Genomic DNA, 15,096 nt, shown 5'->3' on the forward strand with positions numbered 1-15,096 from the left:
ATAAACAAGAGCTGTTTGAAGAATCACTGTGTCGTCTGATATGTTCACCCACAACTTAACAAAAGCTTTTGTTTGCAGATTAAACATAACTCAAGGAGGTGTGTAGCTAAGAACAGGTTGGGCAGCAGAGGTGGAATGGCTGGGAGGGACACACAAATGCAGGGAGCGTCAGCATTTAAAGGGATACCCCCCATTGCTGTTGCTTTGCCAGACCAGGCTGGCCAGCCCTGCCCAGCCCCAGTTGCTAAGCAAGCAGAAGGACTCACTGCCCACACAGGAGGGAGGGAAGGTGTCAAACACAAGGCTGGTTGCCCAGTCTCACTGGCTAGATGCACAGGAGCCCATCTTGGGAGGAGGGCTGAGAGCTCCCTCCCAGAGGTGGCCTCTGAGTCTGGAGTGGCCGCAGGATTTCAAGCAGCCTGGAGGACTCTTGTGGCCAGGGTCCCACCAGCATGAGAAACTCCAGAGGCTCCGGTTCTCATCTGAGCCCATCATCAAACTAGGGTTGGTGAGGCCACCCTCAGCAAGGAAGCCAGGAATCATGGACCTGTGAGGTGGGGAAGTCTATCCCTATGGAGGTTTTGAATTCTGTGGAAAGTGGCTCCCGGTCTGGCCAGGGGCAGGCGGAAGCGACGGATCCTTCTCCTACCGCTGCAAGCCGAACAGTGGAAGAAGGGGCATCTGAAGCGGAGTGCCCCATTTGCTACCTCTCCTTCGACAATGTCTTCAGGGCCCCTCGCCTCCTGCCTTGCTCCCACACCTTCTGCTTGGAGTGCCTGGCTAGGATGTGCGTCTTCCTCAAGTCAAGCCAGAGCTTCCAGTGCCCGCTCTGCAGGGGGAGCGTCCCCTTACCCTGCGGAGGTGTCCCCAGGCTTCCAGTCAACATGGACATCGTCCAGCAGTTCCCCCCGTGGATGAGGGAGGTGCAGGAGGTCTGGCTGGACGGCTTCCGTCTGTGCTGGTGCAGGAAGCTGCCAGGGAATGCAAAAGAAGAAGAGGCCTTTGCGGTGCTTGTGACCCTGGAATTGCTCAAGGCTGCCGCGCCCCGAGGGTCTGACCCCAGGGAGCTCGTTGTCGCCCACCCCGTATCCAGATGCTGGGAAACGTGCTGCCTCTTGTGGGACCACTATCCTGGACTCTTCTGTGCCACTGCCCTGATGGTCTTGGGGCTCTTGCTGTCCACAGCCCTAATGTTTGGATTGCAGCGCTGATGCTGGAGGTTGCAGTGCTGAGCTGGGCGTGGTTGGCTGCCTTCTATCAGCTACAGTGCAAGGCTGATCACTTGCTTTGGGTAAGGTGGCTATTTGCATATGCAAATAAGCACATCTCTCTCTCTCTCTCATTATAAGTGAGTGGTGAAGTTTAAGATTAAGGGGGTTAAGTGAACACTTTGCCCTACAGAGGCAAGTGGACCAGAGGAACAAAAAGAAGCACATTTTAAAATCCACCCAAAAACACTGGATTCTGCAGTCTGTGGAAACAGGCAGATTGTATGTTTTTCTGTGATTCTGTGGTGGCGTCAAAACTGCAGGACCCTCCAGCCTGGGCCCCTCACCTCAGGCTCCTGGAAGTTAAGCTCAAGCCACCCCCTCCAGGCTCTTCAGTCTTTCCACCTCCTTCCCACTTGTTTTAAGCCTTTTCCACCATGAGGGCTAGAAACAGGCCTGTCAGCAGCTGCCAGCCCAAAGGACTCCTCCCTGCCTTGAGTTACTGTGTCCTGTCCCTCCATGTGTGGGCCACTTGCCTAGGAGTGGCGTGCAGACACCCATGGGTGCCAAATGTGTCTCCCATCTCAGGTGGCCACCTCCCTGCAGCTCCAGGCTCTGAGGAAAGACCAAGCTATGGCTGGGGGTCCTGAGCCACAGAAGTTTGCAGGTCAACGTTTACAAGAGCTTTCCTGCGGCTGCAACAGCAAACTGCGGCAGCGACCTCGCACAGAAAGACCTTGGAAGAAAGCATTTCCTCACCGCCACACACATGCCTCGTTCCTTTCACAGAGTCCAGGCAAGGCTACAGAGAGGTGGAGGCAGGCAGGGGCCATGTGGCCACCACACATGGGTGCCAACTTGCATGGTCTGTAGGAGGGAAGAGGAGGGAGCAATTTGCGGCTCTGCCTCCTGCCCTTGAGCTTTCCCTACGCTCGCGGGTTATTAGAAGAACTTGCCATTAAGAACTTGAACTTGCTTCTTTCCTCCTCCCTCCCAAATCTGTTTTCCTTTTATGCCATGCCTTTAAGAACTGTAACCCTGAGGGGCAGTGACTGATTTGTTTGTTGTGATCCATAAGCTGTTCTGGGAAATTTTGGGGTCTGAAGAGTGAGATGTTTCAAAAATAAAATAAAATTGGGGTATGTGTGTGTGAATAAACACTTATGTGCATGCCCTGAGAACTACTGGAATTATAAATATATATATATATATTTAAAAAACTGGCTCAGATACAGGACATGACAAATGCACAAACACGAAGTGCTTCTACAAAATCTGGTCCATCATCCCCACACAATAGTGAGCGAAGGGCACTTTAGGAGCTCCACTGTCCATTCCTTTCTCATTTATACACCTGGGTGTGGCTAAACCCATTAAGCAGAGCTACAATTTTGCTAGCAGGGCTCTGATCCCATGTCCTATTGCTGCAGCTCCTGTGAAGTCTTCCGGTCAGGCACCCCCATCTGTGTGCCACTTCCTTCTTCCCTGACACAGCAGCATGGAAGGCTTTCAGCCAAACAGTCCCATGAAGGCTGCTCCCCAACGCCACATGGAAGCTGGTTTCTGGGGTTCAGAACTTGGCCACTTCTTGGAGGTCAGTTCCTTTTGCAGAGCTAAACTTCAGCAAGTGAATCCCAGAGTTGGAGCTGGCGCAGAGGAGCGAGCCGCTCTCGAAGGCGGCCAGCGAAGGCAGAGCCCCGGCTCCTTCAAGGCAGGCAGTAGCCACACAGGCTAGGAGAAGAAAGAAAGAGGCAGTCAGCTGGTGTTCGGGGAGAGAATATCTGCCTTCGTCCTCTCTTGGTGGAGGGTCAGGCCAGCTTTGCTTCACATGCCCAACAAAATGTTTGGGGGGCTGTGCAAACAGCCACCCCAAAAGTGGAAATTCAACAGGTGAAGCTTGTCACGGCATGGAAATGAGATGCGGTGCTGCAAGGCTGGCCAGTCAGGGAACCCCCCCCCCCAAAAAATTTCACACTAGGAATACTGTGTCCAGTTCTAGTCACCTGACCTGACCTTACAAAGAATATTTTAGAACTGGGGGAGGCACAGAAAAGTGTGCCCAAAAAGACCAAGGGGGGGAGAGACTCCCCTGTGAGGAAAGCTTGCAGCGTTTGGGACTTTTTCATTTCAAGAAAAGGCAAGTAAGGGGAGGGCATTATAAAAGTGTGTAACGTTGTGCATGGTGAAATTATGCAGGGTTCAGTCATACCCTCCTCTATACCTCGTGCAAATCCTCAAGTTCCTTGTTTGGAACACACACACCCCCCCCCTCGGTCTGCACATTAGGGTTTTTGTTGTTGTTGTCGGTTCCTTTTTATCAATTTTATCAAGAATTTCCAACATACTATACAACATACTATACAGCAACCTCTGGTTGCGAACGGGATCCGTTCTGGAGGCCCGTTCACAACATGAAAGGCCCGCAACCTGAAGCACCATATCTGCCCAGGTGTGTGGTGCGATTTGGCGCTTGTGCACATGCGCGAAGTGTGATTTAGCACTACTGCGCATGCGCGAGCGGCAAAACCTGGAAGTAACCCTTTCCGGTACTTCCGGGTTGCCGCGGGAGGCAACATGAAAAAACGTAACATGAGGTATGTACAATAAAAGCCAAACTAATCTAAAGAAGGCAAATAGGAAAGAAGCAAGAATAAGCATCAGAAGAAAATAAAGAAGAAAAAAGAAAATAAAAGAAATACCAGGCCTTCTATCACAATGATATCTTAACCCTTATTCCACACACAGAAAAATGAGCTCTCCCATCTCTCACCTGGCAGCTTCCCCCTCTTCCCTCAGTCTCCCACCCTGTGAGATCCTCTCTACCCTGCCCCTCACAAAGGGGCCTTTGTCTTCTGCCCATCACCTTCCAGTGAGTATTTTCATCCGTCCAAGATAGGAAACTTCAAAAATCAAAGCACAGATATAGATGGACTTAACAGATAGAGAATGTGAATTACAGATTTTTCCCCCCACCCCGCCATTACTACAGGCCTTCACTTCTTTAAGTGAAGTGTCTGTGAAAGAACATGTGTTTGCTTCCTTCAGGCTTTGCTGATCTAGCAAGGCAGCCCTTGCAGCCAATTCTCCCCCAGCAAGAGGAGCTGAGCGCTCTACCTCCAGAGTCCTGGCTCCACACTCTCACTGTGCAGTCATGCGACGAAGTGGCAATGGCCGGGGAGGCCCCGAGGCCCCGAGGGAGGAAGATGCAGGATGCTGTGGTCTGGGAGTGGCCCCAAAACTCTCGCACTCGGCACTTCACCTGCCGCAGGTCCCAGAGCTGGAAGGAAGAGCAAGTGGTGAAGCCATACCCCTCCCAAACCTCATTCCTGTCTCCGCCACTGAGCTTTCCCTTGTTGCAAAGCTGGAGTGAAAACACACTTCGGTCTCCAACGTCAATCAGAGGGGCAATATTTACCTTTAAAAATTAGATGTTTAAGGTGCCCTTTAGGGACATTCCCCTGCAAGGCAGCTTTTAATGAGTAAAACACAATACAACAAAAGGAAAAAGGCATTAGCACATTGCAAAGTATCACCAGGTCAGCAGCAACAACTCCCTCAGAGGAAACTCAGCCTTGCCAGCCATTTTGGCCTGGCATTGCCAAGCCATTTTCCCACCGATGGCGCCCACCCTGTCTTTTTAGGTTTGGAAGCCAAAGGGAGGGGACTCTCTCCCTCTCTTTTCACTGATGAGGGAAAGTGTTAAACAATGACCAGGCCATTGGAAGCTAAGCAACAAATTTACCGAATTTTTCGCTCTATAAGACGCACCAGACCAAAAGACGCACCTAGTTTTTGGAGGAGAAAAACAAGAAAAAAAAAATTCTGAATCTCAGAAGCCAGAACAGCAAGAGGGATCGCTGTGCAGTGAAAGCAGCAATCCCTCTTGCTGTTCTGGCTTCTGGGATAGCTGCGCAGCCTGCATTCACTCCATAAGACACACACACATTTCCCCTTACTTTTTAGGAGGGAAAAAGTGAGTCTTATAGAGCAAAAAATACGGTATACTCTTTGTGCATCTGGCTTCAACCCTGACACCGGAATCCTCGCCAATGAGCAGGATACCTTTGAGGAAGCAATGGTGGCTACATTGCGGGTTGTTTTGGAAGTTTGCCATATTGAGAGACCCTTTACGGAGCCAGAGAGGGAGGCTCGGTGGGGGACTGGGCTAGGAAGATGCCCCTTTGGGTCCTGTCTCCCCCTCTCCAGTTCTGCGGTTCAAGCTCCCCACCACCACCACCACTGCTCAGCGCTCCCGCCTCAGCCCACAGCTGGTGGTGACCTCACCGTGGCCTCACAGCCTTCACCGCCAGAGCCACTGCTGCCGCTGACACAGTACCGCCCGTCTGAACTGACATCACAGGACGTCTGGATATGCTGCTTGGCAGGGAAGGCGTGGGCCACACGCAGCTCCCGGCTGTCCCAGATCCTGTCACAAACAAAAGGGGCAGCAATGGGCACGTGAAAGGGCTCAAGGTGGCCGGCTGGCCCAAAGACATTTCGTCCCACCAAAGCGGCCCGAGAGGTCTGGCTAGAGGCCGCCCACTGCCCTTCAGTCCTGAGCAGCACCAAAACAGATTAAAATGACGGGGATGCGATTTTATTCTCGTTTTAAATTTATCTTTCTTCCCCAGTATAACCTCTGGCAATAAATGAAAAAAAAAAGACTTTTGTACAAGCCAGTGAAAGGTTTGGGGCATGTAACAACAACAACAACCACCCTTGCAGCCTATGGAGCAGCTCAGTTTGACTTAGTCAGAATAGATGAGCTTTGTTATTTATACCCCAAAAGTGTTTACAGTAGTTCCCTAGTGGGATTTGCCGGTTGGATGCTTGGGGATTTGGATCACACACACACATATGGAAGATTTTGTTAATTACAAACATAAACTATGTCATTAAAAAAATCAAAACAGATTTTAACCGATGGCTACAGGTAAAAAAAGGGACGCGGGTGGCGCTGTGGGTTAAACCACAGAGCCTAGGACTTGCCGATCAGAAGGTCGGCGGTTCGAATCCCCGCGATGGGGTGAGCTCCCGTTGCTCAGTCCCTGCTCCTGCCAACCTAGCAGTTCAAAAGCACGTCAAAGTGCAAGTAGATAAATAGCTACTGCTCTGGCGGGAAGGTAAACGGCGTTTCCATGCGCTGCTCTGGTTCACCAGAAGCGGCTTAGTCATGCTGGCCACATGACCCGGAAGCTGTACGCCGGCTCCCTTGGCCAATAAAGCGAGATGAGCGCCACAACCCCAGAGTCGGTCATGACTGGACCTAATGGTCAGGGGTCCCTTTACCCTTTACCTTACAGATAAAAAAAGCTTTTGGATGGGGAGAAGTTCAGCTATAAAGATGTTTTTTATTTGTCTGTATTCCACTGCAGCAAATAAACTGTTTCCATCACTACATCTTGTGGTAGTCCTGGGGCTCAGCTCTGCTACAGAGGAAAGCTTAGCCCCACCAGGTGTACACAGGGAAAGCCCCCCCTCCCCCGCCAGCACGAGTTTTGGCAAGAACTGCAAGGTCTGCTACACCCACCAGCTCCAAGGGATCCTGTGCCGATGAACCCTGCAGCTCAAATTTCAAAAGCAAAATTTTCAGAAAGTTGGGTTCAGAGCCAGAAAAGCTGGATTTGTGCACAATTTGGTCTCCACTCCCATGCGCTCACATACCTAATTGTTTTATCCTCTGATGCTTGGACTATATATGGCTCTCCGGGAACCCAGCACAGATGAGTTACCTGTGGGAGAGAACAATTAATGGGCAGCTCATCTAGCCATATCAGAAAGCGGTCCCCCTGTGTGAGAGGCAGGGAAGGGAAAATCTCCCAGGATGGAAGAAGAAAGGGAAGTTCTCAGGTGAGAGCTGGGAGGAATCACCTTTCTCTGTGTGGGACAAGTTAAGATTTACACGTGAAAGAGGACTTTGTTTTCTTTCTTTCTTTCTTTCTTTCTTTCTTTCTTTCTTTCTTTCTTTCATCTCGCCCTCCCTCCCTTCCTCTCTCCCCCTCTCTCTCTCCCTCCTTTGTTTCTGTTTAGATTGGTTTGTTTTTCTTTATTATAATACATTATGAAAATCGTATTAAAAAATAATAACAACAAAATAAAGAATCAAACAGAGAGGTACAGCTTCTTGAACCCAAAACAAAATAATCTCCCCTGGGGGAAAAAGGCAGTCTCATATCAGCGTGTGGAGTGAAGAGTGATAACCAAGTTCTAAAGCCTACTCCTTCAAGGTTAAATTACGGAAAGCAGAGGATTTTACGAGCATCTATTGTTTTTAAAACAACCTAGTTTGCGGTCTCAACAATATCAGCACAGCTCAGAATGCCCTTAGAATTTCAGAGAAGCCCACATGAAATGGGACCAAGCTTTCATCCAGACCACTTTCTGACAAAAGCCAGTCAGACGTATGTAAGAAAGCCCAAAACAGGGAATAAACATCATAATCTCCAACATGTCTCTGATGAAAATAGGGACACCCTATTCTACATCAGGAAGCTTCTCCGGCGTTTGATCTCGCCGCACACATAGATGTCATATACACATCTACACCAGTCACCTTGAGCCAATTACAACCTTTCCGCCAAACCTATCTCACAGGATTGTTGTAAAAAAATAATGTGTGAGGGAAGGGATTGTGTACAACACCTTCCAAAGATAAATGGAATGAAATAATTTTTTAACTGTAAGCTGCCTTGAGTCCCTGTCAGGGGAAAAGGCGGGAAAGAAGAAGAAGAAGAAGAAGAAGAAGAAGAAGAAGAAGAAGAAGAAGAAGAAGAAGAAGAAGAAACTGTGAGAATGGTCAGGAACATACCAAGGAGTAAATCCTATTGAACTCAGTGGGACCGAGCTCTGAGCAAAAATGATTTGGATTGCAGTATAAGGCAAAAATGATTGCAGTATAAAGCTCCCTAGTCTATACCCAGTTACCTGAGAGTAAGCGCCGTTGCATTCAGTGGGCAGACAGTGCAAGGCTCCATTTACAATAAGGAATAAACACTCCACACCTTTCCTTTAAAAAATTGGTGGCTGCTGAAGCATTGCAATTAAATAATTTAAAGTGGATTGCTTACATTTCCTTCAAAATTATAAGAAGGGCTTCATATACCAACTTCACTGTTTCCTTCATTTGGTGCAGGTATTTTATTTTCAGTATAAACTATGGTTACCAGATGTCCCCATTTCCCAGGGAAAGTCCCTGGATTTAAATATCTGTCCCCAGACAAAATCTGTCCCCGGAATGTGCCCGGATTTCATTTAATGTCCCTGGATTTATATTTTAAGTGTTGTAGATTTATTATGAATGTTGCATGATTGGTTCAACGGCACAAGACACATCATATGGGGACTTCCGGCCAGGCAAAATGGCGGGCGCCACGGCAGCGAGCAGCTCCTGAAGCCAGCCAGAGCCAACTGCGCTACCAGGCTGGCTCCGGGCTGCTGAGACTGCCACTGCCAAGGGGGAACCGGGGACGCCCGATGCATCAACTGGGGGAACCACTGACACACCCCGTGACCCAAATCGAGCCAGGAACGAGAGCACCCAGCCAACTGCCCCGTGGCACTCTGGGGCCAGGAAAACCCCAGAGCCGACGCAGGGAGAAGGAGGAGAAGAGAAGGAAGAGGGAGAGAGAGGAAGGAGAAAAAAGAGGGGAGCCCTGACCTTGCCACGCTGCTGCCACTCAGGAGGAAAGGTAGGAGAGAACTGGGAGGGCTAGCGCTCCAAGAGAGCAGGCCAGGGCCCAGAGGAAGGCCATGTGACAGAGGAGACCACAGAAAAAATATTACTTCTTAATTTTTTAAAAAAACAACTTTTTTTAGAAATAAATGTTATTTTTTTTAAAAAAAAGAGTGTCCCCAGAGTCTTTGGAAAAAATCTGGTAACCTTAGTATAAACCGAACTCCATTTTTGCACACACAGAGAGAGAGAGAGACAGAGAGAGAGAGAGAGAGAGAGAGAGAGAGAGAGAGAGAGAGAGAGGGAAGTTCCACTTAGCTATAAATGGTTAAGGGGTCACTTTAAAACTGGGCGAGGGATTTGTGCCTTTGGCATCTGTAATAAATAGTAGGACTTCTCCCTTCCAAGGTCTTCTGGCACTTACCAGATTCCTGGAAATGGACGCTCTGTGCAAACAGTCCCCTGTCTCTATGTCCCAGGTGCAGACAGTGTTGTCACGGGAGCCTGTGCAAAGCTGTTGGAAAACTTAACAAGGAAAGAGAGAGTCCGTGAAGAAACCTGTCAGGAATCCAGACACAGACTTCTTACTCCAGCAGGAGTCACCGCCTCACCTGGGCTGACAGCCAAGCCAGTGACCACCAGGTCATGCCCTGAGAAGCCCTGGACTGCCCCAGAGCCCCCCTGGAACCCCCACATCAGCGCCGTCTTGTCGCGGGAAGCACTGAAGAGCCAGTTGGAGGCCGGGAGGCAGGTCACCTGGGGCAGAACAGAAGAGAAGTGGATTCAGACAACCATCCTTTCCCACACAGGTTGTTCAAAAAACATGGAAGCTGCCTCAGACTGTTCTTCCACCCATCACTGCCTACTCTGACTGGCAATGGCCACCCTCCCAGGTCTCTGGCAGAAAAAGGGAGAGGGCTGTCCCCCCATGATGATGATGATGATGGATTAATGGGTTATCTTTGTTGTTGTTTTCTTATGCATTTTGTGTTTTGTATATTGTAATTTCTTGTTGTGAACTGCCCTGAGATCTACAGGTATAGGGCAGTATACAAATATAATACGTAAATAAAATAAAAATAATTTATGATTTATATGCCACCCATCTGACTGGGTTGCCCCAGCCATCCTGGGCAGCTTGCAACAGTTATAAAACCACAGTAAAACACATAAAAAACTTCCCTAAACAGGGCTGCTTTCGGATGTCTGCTAAAAGTCAGATACAGTGGTACCTCAGGTTACATACGCTTCAGGTTACAGACTCCACTAACCCAGAAATAGTACCTCGGGTTAAGAACTTTGCTTCAGGATGAGAACAGAAATCGTGCTCCGGCAGCGCGGCAGCAGTGAGAGGCCCCATTAGCTAAAGTGGTGCTACAGGTTAAGAACAGTTTCAGGTTAAGAACAGACCTCCGGAACGAATTAAGTACTTAACCCGAGGTACCACTGTAGTTGTTTACTATTTCTGTGAGAGCCTTTCAACTGGAGACTGAACCTAGCGCCTTCTGCGCACAAAGCAGCCACCTTCTCACACCCTCCCAGGTGTCCCTGCCCTTTCTTAAGGTTGCATGTCGCTTAGTGCTTGATGGTACATGATGGGGTCCTGGTCTCTGTTGTCTATGCTTGCAAGGGGACGGACAGAAAGAAAACATTTTTGCAGCCAAAATCTGGCGTTTACCTTAGTAACTTCTCGCTCGTGACCTAGGAACCTCCTGACCAGCGTGCCACGACGCCAGTTGTACACAACAACAGTCTGGAGAAAGAGAACGTGGGGGAAAGCTTTCATGCAATATTTCAGATTCCTGCAAAAAGTACCACCTACGCAAGGATTCCTGGGAATGGTAGTTTGTTAAGGGCGCTGGGAACTCTCAAAACATCTCTCGGCACCCTTAAGAAGCTACAGACCCCATGGCTGTTAAGGTGGAATAGGTGTGCTTTTAAGGTAATGGGTCTGGATGTGGCGTTCCTCTGACGGGAAAACTTTGCGTTAAAATATAGAGTGGGAACGGAGCACAATTTTAAACTGGAAGGGCCTATCAAAACTGAGCTTGTCTGCGACTCCATATATCTCAACCAGCACTAGACTGGGAACTGGTTCAGCTTTTCAGAGGCCTCATTTTTAAATTGAGTTTGCAGCACCATTTGTTTATGTGCTCCATTTCTAGCCAACGGACAATAAACCTGTATGCATGTATCATATCTCAGTTGCTCAAGTGCATAGCAGTTGCACCACGATAGCAAATTTCCCCTCAAACAAAAACAGGAAGCGGAGCCTCCAGCATTAACACAAAGCCACCCAAGCAGAATAATAATAATAATAATAATAATAATAATAATAATAATATGCCACTGCTCATCTGACTCTGGGCGACTCCCAACAAAATATTAAAAACACAATAAAACATCAAACATTAAAAACTTCCTTATACAGGACTGCCTTCAGATGTCTTCTAAAGGTTATATAGTTACTCATCTCCTTGCCATCTGACAGGAGGGCATTCCACAAGGAGGGTGCCACTACCGAGAAGGCCCTCTGCCTGGCTACCTGTAACTTCACTTCCAGCAGTGAGGGAACCACCAGAAGGCCCTCAGAAATGGACCTCAATGTTGCTCCAGATTCCCAGGGGAAGGTGGACTCTTTGGAGCATCCATGGCATGCTGCCCGCTGAGCTCTGTGCTCCAGCAGCTCCCCTGGACTGCCTGCCCCTAAAGGCAGCCATCTTGAAAGACCACCAGGGGCCGCAACGTGGCTACAGAGGGAGGCGATGTTCTGCCCGGGCTTTTCTTTCGTGAACCTGGCATTAGAAATCAGGGGAGCAGCGACACAGGATTGTGGGGAGGAGGTTGGGGGAAAGAGAGGTGGACCCAAGAAGTCCTCACACTCTCTTCCATTTGGGACCAGTGAGGCGCTCCTGCCAGCTGCAGCTAGCTGCTCTCCTGCGAGCTACCTTGTCTTTGCCGCCTGACACGCACAGGTCAGTTGTGAGGGACGCCACTGAAGCCACAGCACCGCAGTGAGCAGGACAGGGCTGCTGAACCACCTTGGCAGGAGGGGGCTCTTCCTCATACCTGTCGGCCCTGCAAAGGAGAAGGCAAACATAAACAGACAGGAATGATATGAGGCACTGAAACCCACCTGGGTCTTCTTAACACTAAAGGTAAAGCGACCCCTGACCATTAGGTCCAGTCACGGCCAATTCTGGGGTTGCGGCGCTCATCTCGCTTTATTGGCCGAGGGCGCCGGCGTACAGCTTCCGGGTCATGTGACCAGCATGACTAAGCCGCTTCTGGTGAACCAGAGCAGCGCACGGAAACGCCGTTTACCTTCACGCTGGAGCGGTACCTATTTATCTACTTGCACTTTGACGTGCTTTTGAACTGCTAGGTTGGCAGGAGCAGGGACCGAGCAACAGGAGCTCACCCCGTCGCGGGGATTTGAACCGCCAACCTTCTGATCGGCAAGTCCTAGGCTCTGTGGTTTAACCCACAGCGCCACCCGCGTCCTTAACACTAGATTCCGGTTTATGGCAAAGGAGCCCCCTTGCACCCCACTGCAACAACCACTTTCCACTGTGGCAAAGATTTCATAACCAAGGGGCAATGGAGCCAGGAACAGCTCCGTTGTTTTGTGTTCTGTTCAGGTCGTTTCCTTTTTCAGAGCCTGTTCTGGCCAGAAGGGTCCAAAGTTCAAGCCAGGAACTTGGTGGCTACGGAGGGAATGGAATAAAAAATGTCTCAAATTGAATGTCACTAGCCTGCATGAAGGACTCCACGATTTGAAAGCAGAGACACTGAATGTACTTTTGATACTCATGGAAATCTTTTAATAAAAACATTAAAAAGAAAAGGGAGATGGCCTAATGCCACATTTTAAACAAGTGTTATGCCAATTCTTGCAAATAATAAAGGCTATATTTAAAGAAGATAGGGACGGGGAGGGGTAGGATGAGAGAGAGAGAGCAAACCTTAATAAGGGAAATTACAAGGTGGTCAATGAGGAGAAGAGTTATTGAGGGGGTGCAAAGAGAGGGGGACTGGAGAGTCAGAGCTGAGATGCCCTCTTGATGATGATGATGATGATGATGATAATTTATTTATACCCCGCCCATCTGGCTGGGTTTCCCCAGCCACTCTGGGCGGCTCCCAATCGAATATTAAAAACACAATACAGCATTAAACATTAAAAACTTCCCTAAACAGGGCTGCCTTCAGATGTCTTCTAAAAGTAGGATAGTTGCTCATTTCCTTGACATCTGATGGGAGGGCATTCCACAGGGCAGGCGCCACTACCAAGAAGGCCCTCTGAGTCTGAATCCTGGCAAAACAGAGGCACTGTGGATGAGCAGGTTCCCGAGCCCAGACAACTAAATCTATTGCCTGCTTTGGATAAGGACCGTCTACTGCTTCTGGAGCAGGTTCATATTCTGGAGGTGCTCCGAGATCCATCTCTGTAGCTAGAGGGCCAAGCGACCTCTGCATCAACCAGCTTCAGCTGGCAAGACAGCTATGTCTGTTTCTGGACCGGGATAGCCTGACCACGGTCATCCATGCACTGTTATTCTTCAGGCTGGACTGCTGCAATGTGCTTGGTGTGGGGCTGCCCCTGAGGTTGTCCCAGAAATGCAAAATGCAGAGACTCAACTGCTCACCGGGGCAGAATAATGCCCTGGCACTACGACGGCGGTACTGAAAGAATTGCACTGGCTGCCAATTAAATCACTCGGCTAAGGAGACTTGAAAGATGACCTCACCCCTTGCTACAACCAACCGGTCACTATGCTCGGCTTGCTGCAGATACCACCTCACCAGGTAATCCTTTCTGCGACCCTTTGGAACTCCCTCCCACTACAGTGCATAAATCAGACAGGCGCTGTCTCTCTTGCCTTTTTTGTGCTCCCTCTTCCAGCAAGCCTTCTAAGTGGACACTTTAAAAAATCATTGCCTGCATAGGATGCCTTTAATTAAGAAACTCCTGGCTCAGAGCGCCAGAGCGGCTCAGCGAGAACTGGCTCCTCCAAGCCTCTTTGGGGTCTCAGGAAGGGGAGGGTCCTTCCCACCACCTGCTGCTCCTTTTAGCTGGAGGTGCTGGCAGGGATTGAACCAGGGACCCTCTGGACGCCCAAGGCAGCTGCGCGAGCTGCGAGCTGCGCCTGGCCAGCCCTCTTCCTCTCTCTGTCATCAGGCAACCTCGCAGGATTGCTGCTAGGAGACAGAAATGCCAGGCTGCCCCGCTGGGAGAAGAGCGAGATGAAAAGCCAGCATCTAAATCCACAAAAGGGAAATGCAATCCCACCAAATCACCACTTTGGTCCCGTCCCGTCCCCCCCGCACCCCTTACCTGCGTTTGGAGGAGTTTCGGCTAATTTTGCTCTGCAGTTTCCCCATGATCTCAAAGGCACTCGCCGGACGAAAGCGCTTAGCCTGGCAGAAGGACAGGGAAGGAATTAAAGGAAAGAACTTAGTGCCTTATGTTTACACACATCTCAGCAGCTTCTGATCAAGCCCCTCTCATCTGCTGGCCACCTTCCCAGCCTCCTCCCGCCTCTTAGCTCCAGAAGTATGCCAGTGCAAATGCCAAACCTGTGACACCATTGCTCTTATCTTCCATTGTTGCTGTTTGGGGGGGGGGGAAGGCTACAAACCAGCAGGAAACGCAAGCCGTTGTAAAATTAAAAATAATTAATATAATTATATATAGAAAAGCTATCACATCCATTATAGTTGGCTTAGGGCTGGTCCACCATTCCTGCCTATCCCCTGATGGGTTCAGGACTGTGCTGTTGCCTCGGGGAAGGGACACATTATTATTATTATTATTATTATTATTATTATTATTACCATCATATTTATTTATACATACATACCCTGCACATCTGGCTGGGTTTCCCCAGCACAAATAATGATGATGATGATGATGATGATGATGATGATGATGATAATAATAATAATGCAATAAAACATCAAACATTAAAAACTTCCCTAAACAGGGCTGCCTTCAGATGTCTTCTAAAAGTCAGATCATTATTTATTTCCTTGACATCTGGTGGGGGGGCGTTCCACAGGGCGGGCGCCACTACTGAGAAGGCCCTCTGCCTGCTTCCCTGTAACCTCACTTCTCGCAGGGAGGGCACTGCCAGAAGGCCCTCAGAGCTGGACCTCAGTGTCCGGGTTGAACGATAGGGGTAGAGACGATCCTTCAGGTATACAGCAGAGAGT

General features: G+C 49.4%; 1 protein-coding gene across 4 annotated transcripts in view; it reads right to left on the reverse strand.

Annotated features, from left to right (window-relative positions):
* The window catches only part of WDR31 (WD repeat domain 31), an 18,771-nt gene continuing 3,675 nt past the window's right edge, over positions 1–15,096 (reverse strand). For 2 of the 4 annotated variants that reach the window (XM_080982219.1, XM_080982218.1), the window contains exons 2-10: positions 14,219–14,301; positions 11,829–11,958; positions 10,559–10,633; positions 9,492–9,636; positions 9,305–9,405; positions 6,873–6,940; positions 5,493–5,634; positions 4,323–4,485; positions 1–2,939 (exon numbers count right to left, since the gene is read on the reverse strand). In XM_080982219.1, the coding sequence (XP_080838345.1) occupies positions 2,779–2,939; positions 4,323–4,485; positions 5,493–5,634; positions 6,873–6,940; positions 9,305–9,405; positions 9,492–9,636; positions 10,559–10,633; positions 11,829–11,958; positions 14,219–14,265 (1,032 nt within the window). In that variant the 5' untranslated portion in view covers positions 14,266–14,301 and the 3' untranslated portion in view covers positions 1–2,778. Of the gene's footprint in view, positions 2,940–4,322; positions 4,486–5,492; positions 5,635–6,872; positions 6,941–9,304; positions 9,406–9,491; positions 9,637–10,558; positions 10,634–11,828; positions 11,959–14,218; positions 14,302–14,744; positions 14,808–15,096 lie in introns of those variants that run through there. The other 2 variants (XR_013979634.1, XM_080982217.1) reach the window with 2 other exon arrangements.

The sequence above is a fragment of the Podarcis pityusensis genome, assembly GCF_964106645.2.
Source record: "Podarcis pityusensis genome assembly, chromosome: 14".
NCBI classification, from domain to species: Eukaryota; Metazoa; Chordata; class Lepidosauria; order Squamata; family Lacertidae; genus Podarcis; species Podarcis pityusensis.